The sequence below is a fragment of the Chrysemys picta genome, chromosome 1, assembly GCF_011386835.1.
Source record: "Chrysemys picta bellii isolate R12L10 chromosome 1, ASM1138683v2, whole genome shotgun sequence".
Classification (NCBI taxonomy): Eukaryota; Metazoa; Chordata; order Testudines; family Emydidae; genus Chrysemys; species Chrysemys picta.
Genome location: NC_088791.1, coordinates 93,795,065 through 93,812,027, shown reverse-complemented (window position 1 = coordinate 93,812,027; position 16,963 = coordinate 93,795,065). Strand labels below are relative to the sequence as shown.

General features: G+C 46.2%; 1 protein-coding gene across 1 annotated transcript; it reads right to left on the bottom strand.

The window, feature by feature from the left end:
• Positions 1-10,884: 10,884 nt before the first annotated feature.
• Positions 10,885-16,344, bottom strand: RPS19BP1 (ribosomal protein S19 binding protein 1). The gene is made up of 4 exons (XM_005302536.4): positions 16,148-16,344; positions 15,931-16,056; positions 15,299-15,396; positions 10,885-12,965 (listed from the first exon to the last, which is right to left on the bottom strand). The coding sequence occupies exons 1-4, from the start codon at positions 16,197-16,199 to the stop codon at positions 12,825-12,827; spliced, it is 417 nt and encodes a 138-aa protein (XP_005302593.2). The 5' UTR covers positions 16,200-16,344; the 3' UTR covers positions 10,885-12,824.
• Positions 16,345-16,963: the final 619 nt, after the last annotated feature.

The following is a 16,963-nucleotide window of genomic DNA, read 5'->3' as shown; positions in this document are numbered from 1 at the left end:
GTTGGCTTTTGTGTGTTGGGAGGGAGGGAGGGGTGCATTTGAAAGACCAGACCAATTTTTCTCATTACAGTCCCTGGCTGTCTTTATAACCAAGTGTTTGGTAGTCTATTGGACTCCACTAGCTAATGGCATGGAGATACTATACAGTATACAGAGCTGCTACTGATGTAGAATTCAGGGAATACAAGCAAACTGGGATAGGGGTTTGGAGGGGAGGACAAGTGGTTTCTAATTTAGAAGACCTGGAATGCTGTCACTTTCCAAATGCACTTCACTGCTTGGTGCTGTTTTCAGGCTTTGGCCTTTAATCTACTTGATTGATTCATTTACCTGTGACCTATGCCAGTCCTGAATCAGTGCACATGATACAATAGTGGGCATACAGTTAGCCTCCCATGAGCTAGGACACAACTGCAATGTTGAAGTATCTGGAAAAATTTACTTACTAAGTATCAATTGATCCTTAAAGGGAACAATGTGAACATGAAACACTTTTGAAACCAGTACAGCTTTTTCTTGTTTGCTTTTGCAGCAACAGGAAGTGACTAGATAGTAGACAACTCAAATACAAAATGTTGTGGTTCCCCCCAACTTAGTAGTTTCCTGTTTAGAGGTATACTAGCTACAAAATTTGCAGACAAGTGATTTTTCCAAGTTGATACTGGCCGTTTAAATTAGGCAGCACAACTTGATAAACCTTTATTTTTTGGCATTAAGGGGATCTGTTACTACTTGGAATAGCTTTAGACATGTCTATTTCTAGAGCCCCAATCTAAGCTAAATTTGATTGGAAGGGGAGTTGATTTATACATAGTAGTCAGGCTGTCACTGATGTGACAGTTTGTTTTGATTGATCTAAATGCTAGTCAACTGAAAACACTGAAATGCTTGTATTCAGAACAGCTGTGGCATTTACTGTTACTGGCATTTGAGGAATCATTAATAGTTGGCAGTATCTGAAATGGTGGTTACCCACTTTTCTGTTCTATTGGTGTATAGCTGTGGATACAAATTACATATTTGGGGCGGGGAGATGTTTTGTTAAACTGGAAAGCAAGACCTGATAGAGGCAGGGAGGATTGTGGAGATGAGGAATCCTGTCCCACTTGACTGAAAGGCTAAAATGGGGAAAAAAGGTAATTGGTTTGAGTCTGACTCGATGTACAGTAGAACCTGTTACCACTACTTCAGGAATGGAAAACTCTGACTAATATATGGAGATATACCTATCTCAAAATGTTATGGTTCTTTCAAAAGTTTACAATTGAAAATTGACTTAAATACGGCTTTGAACCTTAACTATGCAGAAGAAAAATGCTGCTTTCAACCATCTTAATTTAAATGAAACAAGCACAGAAAGTTTCCTTTTAAACTTCCCCTTTATTTTATTAGTAGTTTACATTTAACACAGGATTCTACTGTATTTGATGTAACAAAAATAGGATAGTGCTTTCGTTCCCTAATTCATGAGGCAGTTGGACTTCCTGTTTCTTATTGTGATGAATGCCCTGTCTACAGCAGTGGTCCCCAAACGGATGTGCCCCTCTAGGGTGGAGTGGAGGAACATTCAGGCCTGGGCCAGCCCTGATGGGGGGCAGAGCGAGAGTGCCACCCAGCCCCACTCTGCTCAAGCTGTAGCTGTGGCTCCGCTCCTGGACCCAGATCTGTTCCCAGCCTTGGCCTCTCCTTACCCTTGTCCAGCCCCACCCAGGAGTGTGGGGGGAGATGGGACTGTGAGAAGTTAGGGAACCACCGGTTTACAGCATTTTTGTCATGGGCATTTACTACCTGCTAATTTTGGCCTCATATAGTTGAATACTGAATTAGCTTTTGAGCTTGAATGATCCCTTTTAAAACACTTAAACTTAAAGTCAGAGCTAATTTTAAACAACCTGTGGTACTCTTCAAGACCGATGGCAGTAAAGTGTCCTGGCTAAATTCCAGGTTGGTAACTGCCTGCCAAAAATTATGGGAGCTGCAGGGGCAATGCCTGCGGACGGGGGAGTATACAGCTGCCTGGCCGTGCCTCCCCGCAGGAGCCGGAGAAGGGACATGCCACTGCTTCCAGAAGCCGCTTGAGGTAAGCACTGCCTGGAGCCTGCACCCCTGAGCCTCATCCCCAGCCCTGATCCCTTTCCTGCCCTCGGTCCCAGCCCGGAGCACCCTCCTACACCCCAAACTTCTCATTTGCATCCCCCATCCAGAGCCCTCACCCCCTCTTGCACCCCAACCCCAATTTTGTGAACATTCATGGCCTGCCATACAACTTCTATTCCCAGATATGGCCCTCAGGCCAAAAAGTTAGCCCACCCCTGGTCTGGAGACTTATTTAGGTCCCAAGCACAACCTTAGTAAAAAGATCTCAGATTAGCTAGTGATTCTTCAAGTTTGTGTGACTTTTCCAGTTGCCCACATTTCAGTAGAGGAGAGAGGCAAATCTCTTTTAGAGAGCTGAGCCTTAGATCTGACTAGAAGAGTCTCAAGAAAGTTTGGAACACTCCTTTGGGCATGGGTTGGTGAGGTGTTTTACAGAATTCCCTGCTAGTCTACCCATTCTAAGAAATGGGGAATCCGTGCTGTAATTGCCTTCTTACCAACAAATGTTCTCTCTTTTGGCAGCAGGTACCCAGACTAGCAATACTAGACTAGTCCACGTTTGCTTTTCCTTGGGATGTTTGTCTTAGCATGGTGCTTTCCCTCTTCTCAGGACTCATGGAGGGTTCTGAAGAAAACTGCTTGTCATAGGGACTCCCTTAATCCTAGTTGCCTGAGACTGGCAGGCTTGCTATGTGGACCTGCTGATGCTTTTCCAAGGATTAGAAGTCCTATGTTCCTATGACAAGACCTTTGTCAGTAGGGCCCAGTAGCTTTCTCAGGCCCTGACACCAAAATTTCTCGTCCTGGTTTGCAATAAGACACTCTTAAAGGAGTTGTACATTTTTGATAGGGTGGCTCAGACATTGCTGTACCAACAGCAAAAATGACTACTTCTTTTGCAGTCTATTGTGTGGATGGTTCTGTTCCAGATGATGCAGGTAAAAGGCTTTTTCTTTCTCTCTCTCCTCCCCCCGCCCCCCCCCCCCCGCTAGATTGACCAGAGTGACAGCCATCTTTGATTTCCTGAAGGTTTCCATCAAAGGCCTCGTCTCTGACCCTGCTCAGGGTTTGGGGCCACAAAAGTTCCCTGCCAGTGAGACTTGGAGCTCATGACACTGGAGTTACCTCCTAGGCCAGAGCAGGGAAGTACTCTTTCACTAGACACTATTGACTAGGGTCATGGCTCTTGAGTATAGTTGCTTATAGTAGGGTTTCCATTAGAAAAGCTCTGTACTCAGAAGGGGTCAGGTTCTCTTTCTCCCTCCTCCATCAGCCAGTGGCTCCCTCTTCTCATTCAGCTAACTCATTTATCTCCCTTGGGTGCCTTTCTATAGGGTGTACAGCTATACAGAGCCCAGCCACTGAAAGACCAACCATACTCCCAACGTAACTTCTAATTTGCTTTCCATGGCTCAATGGAGACCACACAGATCCCCATCCTGGCAGGTTTTGATGAGAGACTCTCCTCTGGGGGGTAGAGCAGACTAATAAGTTTTCTTCAGATAAGGACTCAAACTGGAGAAGCAGAAGGAGCCCCAGTGAGTGGGAAAATCCTGGATGCTGACTAGTCAGCATCTTGTCTCGGAGCAAGGGGAGATCCAGTCTGCACAGTCTCAACTGAGCCACAGAAAACACATTAGCTAGTAAGTGGGTCTATAAAATGTTTTTGTTTCATCTTCATTAGCGTAAACCCACCTAAAAGAGGGAGTCACTCTGGCATGGCATGTGAATAAACTTCCTATGTTCCCATAGCAGCTCTCGTAGAGCAAAATTAGATGTTTTACACAAAAGGATGAGTGTAATATAAGAACCCAGATAGACTAGAAACATCCCAGTCTCCTACCACTGAAATACAACCATCCAGGGGTAGGAAGATCAGAGCTGCAGACAAACAGGGAACAGCACAACACTTACACAGCTCTTTCAAAGTAATTTCTCTCTCTTCTCCCCCCCCCCCTTCTCTCAGGAAAACGACTTTTAAAGTAAAAGAGGTGTGTGTGTGTGTGTGTGTGTGTGTGGGTGGTGGTGGGGGGGAACCCTGCTGCTTTCTGTGTCTGACTGCAGCTCTGATCATCTTGTCTTCAAACAGGCCATCAAACTGATGCTATGGCTGCCTCATGGGCTCATATTTCAATTACATATGTAACTTTCAATAAATAATTCTTAGTAATTTAGTCATGCTTTTAAACCGTATCTGTAGATTAGAAACTTATTCTTCCATTGTAATTTTCATAAATTCCAGGGCCAGAAGGGACTCTTTTTACTCCTGCTGGAATTCTGCACCTCTGCGCAATGCAGAATTTGGACAGAATTAATGTTTCCTGCAGAATTTTATTTTTTCATGCAGATTGTGAGACTTCCACCAAAATGCTTCCTTTTTCCAGTTTTGCTTGTTTCAAATATTAGTTATATACACATACATGAGCACTTCTGCTGCGTGAGCAGCGAGGCTCAATGTAAAAACCTTATGGTGTACTGTTAAATTAAACTGGTCGTGACTCATGACCCTAGTGGTGCCTCCCTCCCTTTTATATTTCCTGCCAGCCTGAACTCACCCCTCTCCGCTCCCACCTATCATTGCACACATACAGATGCGCTCCCACCTATCATTGCGCATGCACACACACACAGCGCTCCCACCTCAGTGCGTGCACGCAAACACAGCGCTCCCATTTATCACTGGGTGTGTGCGCACACAGTGCTCCCACTTGCGCCTGGCACAGGGGCATGCATACCACCTCTGGAGACAAAAGAGTGTTGGCTGGTGAACCATGTACATGCACACACTCACACTCTCTCTCTCCCTCTCTCTCTCTCTGCCCTGGGTCTTCCTTCCCCCATGCTAACCATCCACTATCCTATAGCTAAACTACCGCTAACTCCCCAACCCCACTCCTGCTAGTGGCATGATCCAAAAACCTTACAATACACACACACACACGCATGAACTTGGACAACATGTGACAGACGCACAGATCAGTACTTAAGGATGCTGGCGCCCTCTTAGGCCAGGTCGTTACGTCTGTATAATGACTTTGTTTAAATTAAATACTTAATTTTACTGAAAGAGAAGATAACTGTTAACAAAGATACATCAGTTCTGTATTAATATACCTAGTAAGGAATCTATTTGTCAAAAAAACTTTTCCTGATTTTATGTTGTTGGCTGTATTGTCAGACCTACTTGCTGACAGATATTTTGAAATAAATTGCCAAAATAATTGAAACTGCTGTGATTATATTGTGTTTTTGACAAATAAAATATGCAGAATTTTAAGACTGTGCAGAATTTTTAATTTTTTGGTGCAGTATTCCTCCCAGGAATATATTATCATCTAGTCTGATCTCTTGAATAATACAAGCCATAGAACTTCCCCAAAATAATTCCTAGAGAAGATCTTTTAGAAGATCTTGTAAATCTTGATTTACAAATTATCAGTGATGGAGAATCTACCACGACCCTTGGTAAATTATTCCAATCTTCAATAACTGTTAAAAATATTTGCCTTATTTCCAGTCTGAATTCATCTAGTTTCAACTTCCAACCATTGAATTGTTATACCTCTCTCTGCTAGAGAAAATTCCCTTTAATCCCTTTCTTTGTACTATTTTTATGCACAATGAATACCATTCTATGCTGAGCCAAAGGAAGAAAACCGTTTTTAAGAGGAGGAAGGTATAGTCTTAGACTTCCTTAGAGACAGACTGGACATAGCGCTTCATGTGCTAATTTGTTTTATATTTTGTCAGGATACATGACATTTGTCTCATTGCCTTATCTCAGACCATACTTGTTTAAATTGATTCTTTACTGTTTACATAGAGGGCAGTTCCTCTGCCCAGCAATAGAGAGAAGTAGGGAAATGGAGCAAGTTAAATACGTGTTACCTGTTGCACTATGAGAATACCAGTCCCTGTATATATTTGGCAGTTTAATTAAGACCATTTTGAATTCTGGATGTGTGTGTGTGTGTGTGTGTTTTGGCTGTGAGAATTTCTGAGTTTCAGCGAGGTGTGTGTGTGGGGAGGGTAATGGCATAGCCGACTCAAGGGAGGCACAGCGTGAGCAGGTGCAGACTTCACACAACTCTCCTCATGCACCTCAAGCTAGGTGTGATACATCCCTGCATATTCCACTCCTGTTCCATTGGCTGAGTATAAGTCCAGTGTTCATATACATAACTTGTGAAAATACAGGCAGGCTGCAATCTCCTGCAAAGCTGTTCTGACCATGTGTGCCCTCTTTCCCACCACCTTATTTTTGCTACTGTTGTGTGCCGATAACTTCCTCTTCAACCTGTGTTTAGATCCAGGTGCTTGTACTTGTTCTCTGTAAATACAAATAGAAAAGCAAACCACCCCAAAGAAGCCATCCTCCTCCTTTGCTGTCCTGAGAAAACAGCTGCACTCCTGTACCTTGTGTGCAAGCCCAAATCCCCACCTGCAGCTTTGCAGAGTGAAAGTAAAGGGTGATATAAGCTGACTAGCCTCTCTTGGCGAGAAGCCCAGAAATAGCAGCAAGGACATGCTGCCCTTTTGGAGATGAGCATTCCCTCTTAGTGCCACTGAGCTGCATTAACCAGCAGGATAAGGCAGGATATTCTGGTCAGAGTATTTCAGGCAAAAGTCAAAGCCTGGCAGCCCAAGCTCTCCCCCCCCCCCCTCCCCCTCATCCCAGCACAACCTTCAGTCTGCTCTCCAGAAAGCAGTCAAGGTGCCTCCTGAGCAAACATATCCTATGCCTCTCTCATGTTTCCTGGTGTCTTTTCCACACCTAGTCACTTGCATGTGATTTGGTTCTGCCTAAATTCCTGGTTTACTCTTACCTTCTCCCTTTTGAAACTGTCCCTCCTTTCCCCTAACCCCTATGTAACAATTCTCCTACTGATTATCAACCTCTTCTTTAATGCTGAAAGCTGTTTTGGGGGCAACATTTATTTTCCAGTGAGCATAAACCCCATTTCTTTTATTTTTCCTATCACTTAATCCTCCAGACCTGGTAGCATCTGCTTTGAATATGTACAGCAGGGGTAGGCAACCTATGGCACGAGTGCGAAGGCGGCACGCGAGCTGATTTTCAGTGGCATTCACACTGCTCGGGTCCTGGCCACCGGTCTGGGGGGGCTCTGCATTTTAATTTAATTTTAAATAAAGCTTCTTAAACATGTTGAAACCTTATTTACTTTACATATATAACTAAAAAATTGTATTATAGACTTATAGAAAGAGACCTTCTAAAAAAGTTAAAATGTATTACTGGCACACGAAACCTTAAATTAGAGTGAATAAATGAAGACTCGGCACAGCACTTCTGAAAGGTTGCCGACCCCTGATGTACAGTGTAACTCTTTTCCTGTCAGTGCCAATTTTTAGCAATTAAAGATGTCTGGGTTCTGGCTACCTTGGAGACCTCCTCTCTCCTTCTGCATCATAGGTGCAGTAGAGAGCCATTTAGAGGCACTCTCTAAATTCAATTTCCAGTGTGGGGGAGGGTCCTTGGATCTAGTATATGCTTCCTCTTTTGTACCAACAAAGCTTGTATTAACTCTGAGTGCATGTTTCAAGACCCAGCTGCTCAGTCTGGTCTTTTGTGACCGTGTGTGTGAGATTTCTGTGGACTAGGGAATTCTATTTTAAACTGACTAGTCTAAATATGTGTCAGGTTGCTTTTAAATGCACCCATGCCAAGCCTTTAGAAAATCATAAAGCAGCCAGCTTTACGGAGGAGTTCTAGCAAGCGTTTTAAACAGTGTCACAATCATTCCACATTTCACCTTCTCTTGCATGTTCCTCCTTCATCACGCCATTTTATTGTAAAGGGCAAGTGCATTTCTTGCTGGTGAAAAATGTCAAGTTAACCTGTGGGGCTATGGGAGTCCTCTAGATATCACCAGAGCTGGTGCAGGACAGGCCTCAGCAACGTAAGCTTCCTCTATCTGCTGCCAGCCACACCAGGGTGACTCAGTTCTGACCAGGACAAAATATTGATAGTGTGAACTGGAGAGGGGAATCATCTTAGTGTCCCATTTAATCGTTGGTCTGTGAGACTATGAATGAACCAGTTAAGGTGAGGGTAATGCAGCTCAGACCAATGGTCTATCTAGCCCACTGTCCTGTCCTGTCTCTGCCAGTAGCCAATACCAGCTGATTCAGAAACAATTCTGGAATGACCTGCCCACAAGGGAAGCATTTTCCTACTCCGGGCAGTTAGTGGTTGGCTTATGCCTTGAAGCAGGAGTTTCTATCCCTTCTATTCTAATAGAAGCTATTCATATAAATATCTAATCTTTATTTGAATCATACTAAATTCTTGGGCCAAGATCTCACAGCTACTTAGCCACCTACAGTCCATTGATTTCAGCAAGCAGTAACTGCCTAAAGAGCTTTGAGGATTTGGGCCTTGCCTCAATATGTAGCAGCTAATTCAGAGTTCCACAGGGTAAGTACGCATTATGTAAAAATAATTCCTTTTCAGCTTAAATGTGTTGCCTTTCACTTTGATTGCTCCTTGTCTCGTATTATAGGGGTGGGGGAGTGGAAGTGGAAGCACCTCTTAACTTTTCTATACCATTAATTACTCAGACTGATGTCTCATGTCCTCTCTGAACTAAGTAGTTCTAACTCCCATAGATTTTCAATGAGACAAAGTGCCTAAGTCAATTCTGAAAATGGGACGTTGGTGCTTTTGGAGGTATTACCATTAATCTTTTCAATTTCTCCACACCCGTAGTTATTTTCATCACCTCTCTCTCTCTACCCCTTCTCTTTCTGCTCTATCATTTTAGAGAAAAGGAGACAGAATTACCAGAAGCTTAAGAGACAGTGTCCCACTGTTTTATAAAATGGCATATTTTTTTAAACTATTCCTTATGCATCCTAACGTTGGTTGCTGCAGCTGCTGTTCAGTGAAGAGGCTTTTGCTGAGCTGTTTGGAGTCTTATTGCATAAAGTGGTGTTTGAGTCATTCACTGTACACTAGCGTGTCTGTCAGTCACTCTACCAGTTTGCTTTCCATTCATGTTGTAGGAGGAGTGTCAGATACACCCTGGCTTTATGGACCTGATTCATAAGCTAGCCCAATACTAAACACCCAGGGACTGCTTTGCCCTGTAATTCCTCTGCCAGAAGTAGAACACTGCCAGACTCGCATGTTATTTACATTTATATTAAAGCTGCTGCTGCCTTTCTCCTCCTTGTGGGTGGGAAAGTTATACATCGGATGGCAACCCCCCAGGTTTAGCTATCTTTATTTTCTGCTGCAGCATGGTGCAGAGCTGGGACCACAGCCAGGAGTCCAGCCACCGTGAGCTCATCCAACCCAGTGGTCACCCCACAGCAGTAGGAAGCAATCAAGTGTGGGAGCACACAGCTAAAACAGAAGGGAATGCACTCTGACAGGATCAGCTGTTCCAGGCTGAAGAGTTTTAGGTTATATGTTAGGAACCTTTCCCTTCTGCTTCTGTCAGTGGAAGCCAAGGGGAAATAGGAGCTATTTAAAAGTAAAAGTACCTGGGCCACTCCTTGCACACTAAACTCCTTTCTCCCTATTTCTTGTGGGGCACAGCTTTGCCTGTAGGTGATGGCTGAATGAAGCAACAAGCTCTTCTGATGCTGCTTTCTCAATACTCCACAATGGTCATGCACTAGCATTTGCACATTTAATATATTGAAGTCTTCTGTGGTTCCACACTCCACTGTCCAAAATGCTGTTCCTTCAACTTATATGTAGTGAGCAGCGGCCTGTAGGGATGGGGAAGAGGACTCACTGGCTTGCTCTGTCCAAGTGTCATGCATAGCTGGCCGATGCTCTTCCACTTGATGGACAAAAGCAAGCCTGAAGAGGCCTTCATACTTGTTGTGGGACTAAGATCAGTTAATACAGGCAGAAACGGCAGAGTTAGTTGGAATGTGTAAATACATGTTTAAATTGTTCTTAGCACGTCTCCTGGTTACAGGGCTAGCTGCACCTCTGTTCTCTTCCTGGTCTGAGTACATGCCCTCACCTGTCAGGCCTCATGACTTCACCTCTCCTGGGGAGCAATTCCACAGTTCTCACACAGGCCAGGTCTCAGAGTGGATCACCTGTTCTTACCCAGCAGCTCCAACTGGATTCAGCTCCTATGGTTCTTTCCTTCTGGAGTCTGTGACCAGCAGCATGTACAGTGACCAAATAACCTTCTTAAAAACACTTTAAATTTTAACAGTAGGAACAAATAATTTAGAGGATTTCAAAAAACAGCTAACAGTCTCTATGCATATCACTTTCCATCTCCCCCTAGCAGCCTAAGGAAACCTAACTGCTTCAGCCTCCCCCATGGGTAGCTGGGTCAGTCTGGTGCCCCCACACGATCACCTCCTCTCTTGTAAGGAAGCCCTTTTTAAACTGCCAGACTTCTTGTACTTCATTCTCAGACTTGGGCCCCTCTGGACAAAACTAGTTTTGCAAGTTGGCTGAAAAGGAAATCTAAAGTCCTCAAAGATAAGGGACCATGCCCAAATGGTTAACAACCCTTAAGTGTTTGCTTTCTGAGGGGTAGAGGGCTGCCCAGGCCTAATGTTTAAGCCCCCTTGACCCAACCCTTCCTTCATAACCTGAAACAGTGCCACTGCCTCCGGCCTATAGTAGTTGCGTCCCATTGGGTAGCTCAGCCCTATGGAAGAGTGGCTTATTTCAAGTTGTTCTTTTAGTTCCTGCTTCTATTAAACCAATCTTCATACAGTAAACACCCCAATAACCATGTCAACATACATATTCGTAAGTTTCAGAGCAGCTCTATTACTATCACAGTAGGTATGAGATGTTTATTTTAAACAAGCTGGCAAATTAAAAATGGCTCTAAACTTACTCGAGCCAGCTTCCTGAAACACATTCAAAGTACAGTTAAAAAAAAACAGGAAAAGCCCCTCATTGCCATATACATTTCTTTCTGTTTCTGCACCAAGAACATGCACAAAAGGGAACTGGTCTTTGCACTGCTCTAGTCTGTCTGCAGAAAAGAGAAATGAGTAATTGAGAAATCCCCTCTCTATCCTCTTACACAACAAGTTCCAAGCAACATGTACAATAAGGAACACTAATGTCCAGGATTAACTGTATTTCATCACTACAGCTGCCTGTTTCAATAATATCTTCACTTCCCAAAACTTGCATATCTGAGAAACCCTCCCTGACTCTCCATCTGGTCACTGTGTATTGCAGGCAAGTGGGTGACAGAACACACCAGTGAGGAAAGAGGAGCAACAGAAACAAATTTGGGGATTGCAATGAGACTAAAAGGAAGAGTGTATTCAGGACTGCTTGACATTTCAGCTCAGCCAGGCTATTTTACAAGGAGGCAATGATTCATGTAATTGATATTTGGGCTGGGGGGTTTTTTGGGCACTCATTTTTACCCTTTGTTTTCAAGGGGAGAACAAGGGTCCTGCTTTCTGGAAATATAACAAGATGGCAATAAAGTAGTCACCAGCCTTCCAGAAATACATTGTACCCATAGGCTTAGCACAATGGATGAATGTCTCTGAAAAATCAACTTCCCCACCTGCTGGCCAAACTACATGTTGCAACATCCAAAGCATTTAGCATTGTTTTTTGGGTAGGAGAGAACTGCCTCCCTTGATCCAGCATCACAACCACTAGCCAAAAGTTCTCAACAACAGTATGCTGTCTTCACCTTCACCAGCTGGTGTTTGCAAGGCAGGGAGTGGTGGATATTCTCAGGGGAAGTGACAGATAGCCACACCTAGCAAGTTTGGGACAGGGGACCTGATGTGGGTTAATACTAGGGCCAGCTGTACTATGCAGCAACACCACCCCTGTGTTTAGTACCCTGACTTAATGGGCTTGAGTGTAAACTACCAGCTGTATAAGGAGATCTGTGAGAGGGAAGGCTGGGAGGAGTCCAATACAGAAGGGTTATTTCACTTCCACTCAGCAGTCTGAAGAAGGAAAGTAGAAAATACCCATATAGTAACATGGAGAACAGAGACCTTTCACACAGCCCTAAATCAACCTAAAAAGAATTGTGCCTGACTTGCTTGAATAATCTGTTTCACCTCTGCCAATCCCACCCTACTGGAATAATCATTACACCACAGAGGTAAGTAAGTACACTCTTTGCCATAGTGACTACTGATCAAGCACCATAAGCATACATGGCATTACCCAAGGAGAAAAAAAAGTGAAGGTCCTTGCCTGATGGAGATCATAACCTAAACAGAGGTTTGAATAGTACTCACATCTCCTTTCTAGAGCATCCTTCCTTTTTCTGATAATTTGTTCCAGCTGCTCCACAATTCAGCTCTAAATCATCTCCTGTGCTTCCCCTAATGAGACATGCCATTTTTAAGCTGTCTTTTCCAGATCAGATTGATAAAAGGATCCTGCCTCAGAGGAGCAGAGTTTGCATCTGGCTTGAATGAAGAGTCTGCTCTACTCCAAGAGAACATGAGTGAGGTGCTGGCTGGAAGTGGGCAGTAGAGGAAATATGATGCACCCTAACAACATGATCTCCCTGGATACTTTTGCGTCTACAGCATCCCATCCCATCCTAGCGACTAACAAATTCCGTACAGATATGTAAAGTCTTGCAGTGGATGTGACATCTAAACATATGCTGGCAAGAGGCATAATCACACTCCCCTGGTCTCCCATCCCAAACACGAGGACAGGGTCAGTTCCATGCTCTGAACACTCAGTTTTGGAAAGCTCAGAGTTGCAAGACTTCTCATCACACTGCTCCAGCTCGCCCAAAGTATTCTCTCTCAAACTTCCGGAAGTCTTCCTCCGTGAAGACAGTGCCTTCAGATTTCTTCTTCGGCTTCTCTGGGGGACGGTCTCTAGATTTCCTGCCCCTATTCTGGTCGAGGACCTTTAAAAAATAGGAAGGAAAGATTATTACAGCCTTTGCTAATCCAGTCCCAGACACAGTATAAACTACTGTGCCAGTAATCCTCATCCCAACCTGCAGTAACCCCCTGCTATTCCAGTCCTGGCAATGCAGAGAATTAAGACAGATGTTTACTAGGGTTAACAAAAGCTTGTGTTTGGGGCAGCAGCAGATTCCACTTGGGTTTTTGGGACTAATGTCAAAGACAGTCTCAGCTCTGTTGCTGCTGAGGGCTTTGAAGCCAAAACCAACTGCTAGGGCTGAAAGCTCATCACAAATTTTGTTAAGAAGAATTGGTGATTTACAGCACCCCTTTCGGCTGCTTTGTTCTCGACCTTTTGGTTTTGACATGAGTCTATCTATTTGAAGACAAACAACAAAACATATTCCGAGGTGGGTGGGAAGTACTATCCAAGGTGCTGTGAACTGCTTCTGAGTTACTGGTGAACTGCCTGCAGCAGAACAGGTTTCCCTGCTGAACAGCCATTGTAGCGTGTAGGACAACTCAACAGGGAGAGGGAGAAGCATAGTCTAGTGGGCTACACACAGGACAGAGAAAGTTAATTCTGTGTTCTCAACCTGGCTCCAATGCCCTATGCAGCGTTGCAAAGCCTTAGTTTCTCTCCCTGGAACGTGAGGATACCACCTCCCTCCCTTAGAGGAATTGTGTGACTAGTATATAGGACACTAAATATGCCGAGCTATTAAATAAACATCAACATAATACATGTTTGTACTTTTTTCAAACCTTTCATGGGAACAGCAGCTATAAAGGAAACAGGGGAAAACCATTTCCTTTTTTCCCCAGTTTACTTTTTACACCTGACAGACTGTAGTCAGTTTCATTAGATTCCCTAGTTGTATGGGTCTTTAAAAATCAACATGGGAAAGAAACATTTTAAGTGATAGGAAAACAAAAAAATCCCACAAGGGGCACCACATGTAGCACCTAGAATTAACAACTTTTTTAAAATGATCAACTTGACATATACTCATTGGTTCTATTAAAGAGAGCTATGGAGGACTGTAGACACACAATGAAATACAGGTCTGGGCAAGGATTGTGGGGAAAAAATGGGTCAGAGAGAGGGAAGAGAACTTTTAATGAAGAGAGTACAGTTATATGATGATATTAACATTGCCAGCTGCCCTGAATTCTATCATTAAGGGGAGAAAAACAAAAACCCCAGAATTCTTGACTCCACTTATATAACAGAAGATTCTACTGGATACCCCAAAATACACATTTTTCTGTACAATTAGTTTTGGGAAATAGGCCCTATAAAATCATCTTGCTGGATCATCCCAAAAATCCTAAGGCTGGCCCTGGGCATAGTCGTGTGATCATTATAGATCAGGGGTAGGCAACCTTTCAAAAGGGGTGTGCCGATTCTTCATTTATTCACTTTAATTTAAGGTTTCGCGTGCCGGTAATACATGTTAACGTTTTTTAGAAGGTCTCGCTCTATAAGTCTGGGTGTGTGGAGGTGCAGGGCAGAGGGTGTGTGTGGAGGTGCAGGGCAGAGGGCTGGAGTGTTCGGCTCGTGGGGGTGCTCCCAGACCCCTGCCCTGAGCAGCTCATGGCAGAGGGCTGGGAGGGATATGCCCTGTTCCACCCCCTTCCCCAAGGCGCGTCCCTACCTCTCTCTGCCTCCTCTATGGAGTAGGGAGCACGCTGCTGCTCGGCTCTGCTCTGCTCCACTACCCCTCCCCCTCGCAAGGGCCATCGCTGGCAGGGAAAGGGAGGGGAAGGAAGAGGGGCCAGAATGCACTACGCTGGTGGAAGAAGCGGGGGAGGGGGGGAAGCTTGGCTGCCGCAGGACCAAACTTCTGCCTCCTGCCCCTGCAGGAGAGAGCGGTGGGTGGGGGGGCTGAGTGGAGTGGGAGGCCGGGACCTTCCCCCACCGCTCTCCCTGCAAGGGCAGGAGGCAGAAGCTTGGTCCTGTGGCAGCCAAGCTTTCCTCCTCCTCCTCCCCCCCCTTCTTCCCCCAGCGTGGCGCTTTCCGGCCCCTCCACTTCCTCCTCTCACTGGGCAAGCAGCGTGCCACTCAAAATCGGCTCGCATGCCGTGTTTGGCACGCGTGCCGTAGGTTGCCGACCCTTGTTATAGATCATGTTGGGATCTGGGGGTGGTGGTGCAGTAAGTTATTTTGTAAATACACCTAAAAATTCCAAGGCCAACATTAGCTACCACCCAAACTCATTTTTAGCATTGACCTGTGCCAGGGGTGTTAACCAGTCGCCAAGGCGAAGGACCTGTGGAAGCCACTTCCCCTTTAGTGGTATTCTAGGGAACAAAAACAAGACTCCCTTGCCTGCTGCGTGATGGTTTTGTCTGCAGTGAATCGGCCCTTCGTCATGTACTGCAAGTTCTTCTTCAAGTGATCCACAGCCTGGTGCTTCCGATATTCCTCTGGGACAGGGCAGAGAGCAACAAACCATCTCTGTAAGCGTGTATTGTATAACAACTAGATGAAGAGTACAGAGAGCCGGGTGGGGGTATCCCAACTAGGCCAGGGTATGACACTATTGCTGGAGTGTGTGTCCGGGTGCACCAAAACTTTGTTTTAGGAGTCATGGGGACCGGATATCCAGCAGGAGAAGTGCAAGGGAATGGTGATATGATTGTGATCAGGGCCCATGTGGTGCAGCCAGGCACAAAGAGGTTCCTATGCAGCCCTGGTCACGAGCAGGCTGGGCTAGGAGGTAGGGTTACCTGCATGCAATCGGCTGCTCCACCCACAAAGCTGGCAGCCCCGAGAGAGCTATCCTCCTACTCAAGATGGACTAGGATGATAGCGCTCCCCCCCTTCTCCGCAAGGCCCTGGGGGCGGGTTGTTTTCAGAACAGCTGGTTCTCCTTGAGTGAGAACCAAGTTTTTGTGCGCAGCCCCCTCCCACCAGCAAAGCAGCATGGGGTAGTGGCGGGGAGGGAGGATCTCAGTCACCTATCGCCGACTTGGTGACTTTGCCCTTGACCGTGGTCTTGTCCCTGCCAGGACCCCGAGCCGCCTTCTTCCTCTTCAGGGGTTTGCGCGGCCGCTGCTGGGGGCTGCTGAGCCCGGGCTGGTGTCCTGGGGGGAGGGGAGAGAAAGTTAATGTGATCGCGCAGGGGAAGGATCTGAGCCCCCCTCAGGCCTCTCCTCCCCCGGCCCCCCCGCTTACCCGCCACCGTCTCCAGCAGCTCCAGCCCCTTTCTCAGCAGCGAAGCCGACATACTCCCTACTCTACCCACGTGGAGCCGGCTTCCGCTTCCTCCTTCAGCCCTGCCACACTTCCGGTCCTCCGCCGGTAGCCCTGCCACACTTCCGGTACATACGCTCGGGGAAAGGCACTGGGTTTCCCCGTTCCGCACATGCGCAGAGGGCGCTCTGGGGTCTCTCGTGGCTGATGGGAAGCTCTCGGGGTGGTTCTGTGGAGGCAGAGAGCGCGGGGCAGCGGCTGCCCCCCGGCCCCCAGCAGCGTGAGGGGAGGCCCAAGGGCAGGAAACCCCGCTCCCCCCACCGAGATGCCATCCTGGGTTCTTCCCCCACAGCTGCCAGCTTGGGGGGGCAGCCTGCTGCACGCAGGTGACCCTGCCTCCTCCCCCTGCCTGCCCGGGACCGGGCTCCCTGGGAACCTCTGCGCCTGGCTGCATCTTGTGCGCCCCGATCTGAGTCATAGCAGCCTTACCTGGTGCTTCTCCTGCGGGCCTGCTGCAGAGCTCTGTCTGTCTCACTCACCTGCAGAAGTTGGGCCCATAAAAGATATTCCCTCACCCACCTTGTCTCTCTAGTACCCCCCCCCCCGGTCTCATACTGGGATTGCAAACTCTTCAGGGCAGGGGCTGTTTCTTATTTCTTTGTATATAGCCAACACAATGGGGCTAGGGGCCTGTAGGTGTTGCCCAGGGCTGGCTCTAGGTTTTTTGCTGCCCCAAGAAAAAAATGTTTTGGCTGCCCTCCACCCCAGCCCTGGGCTCTCATCCCCCCGTGCCCTCCC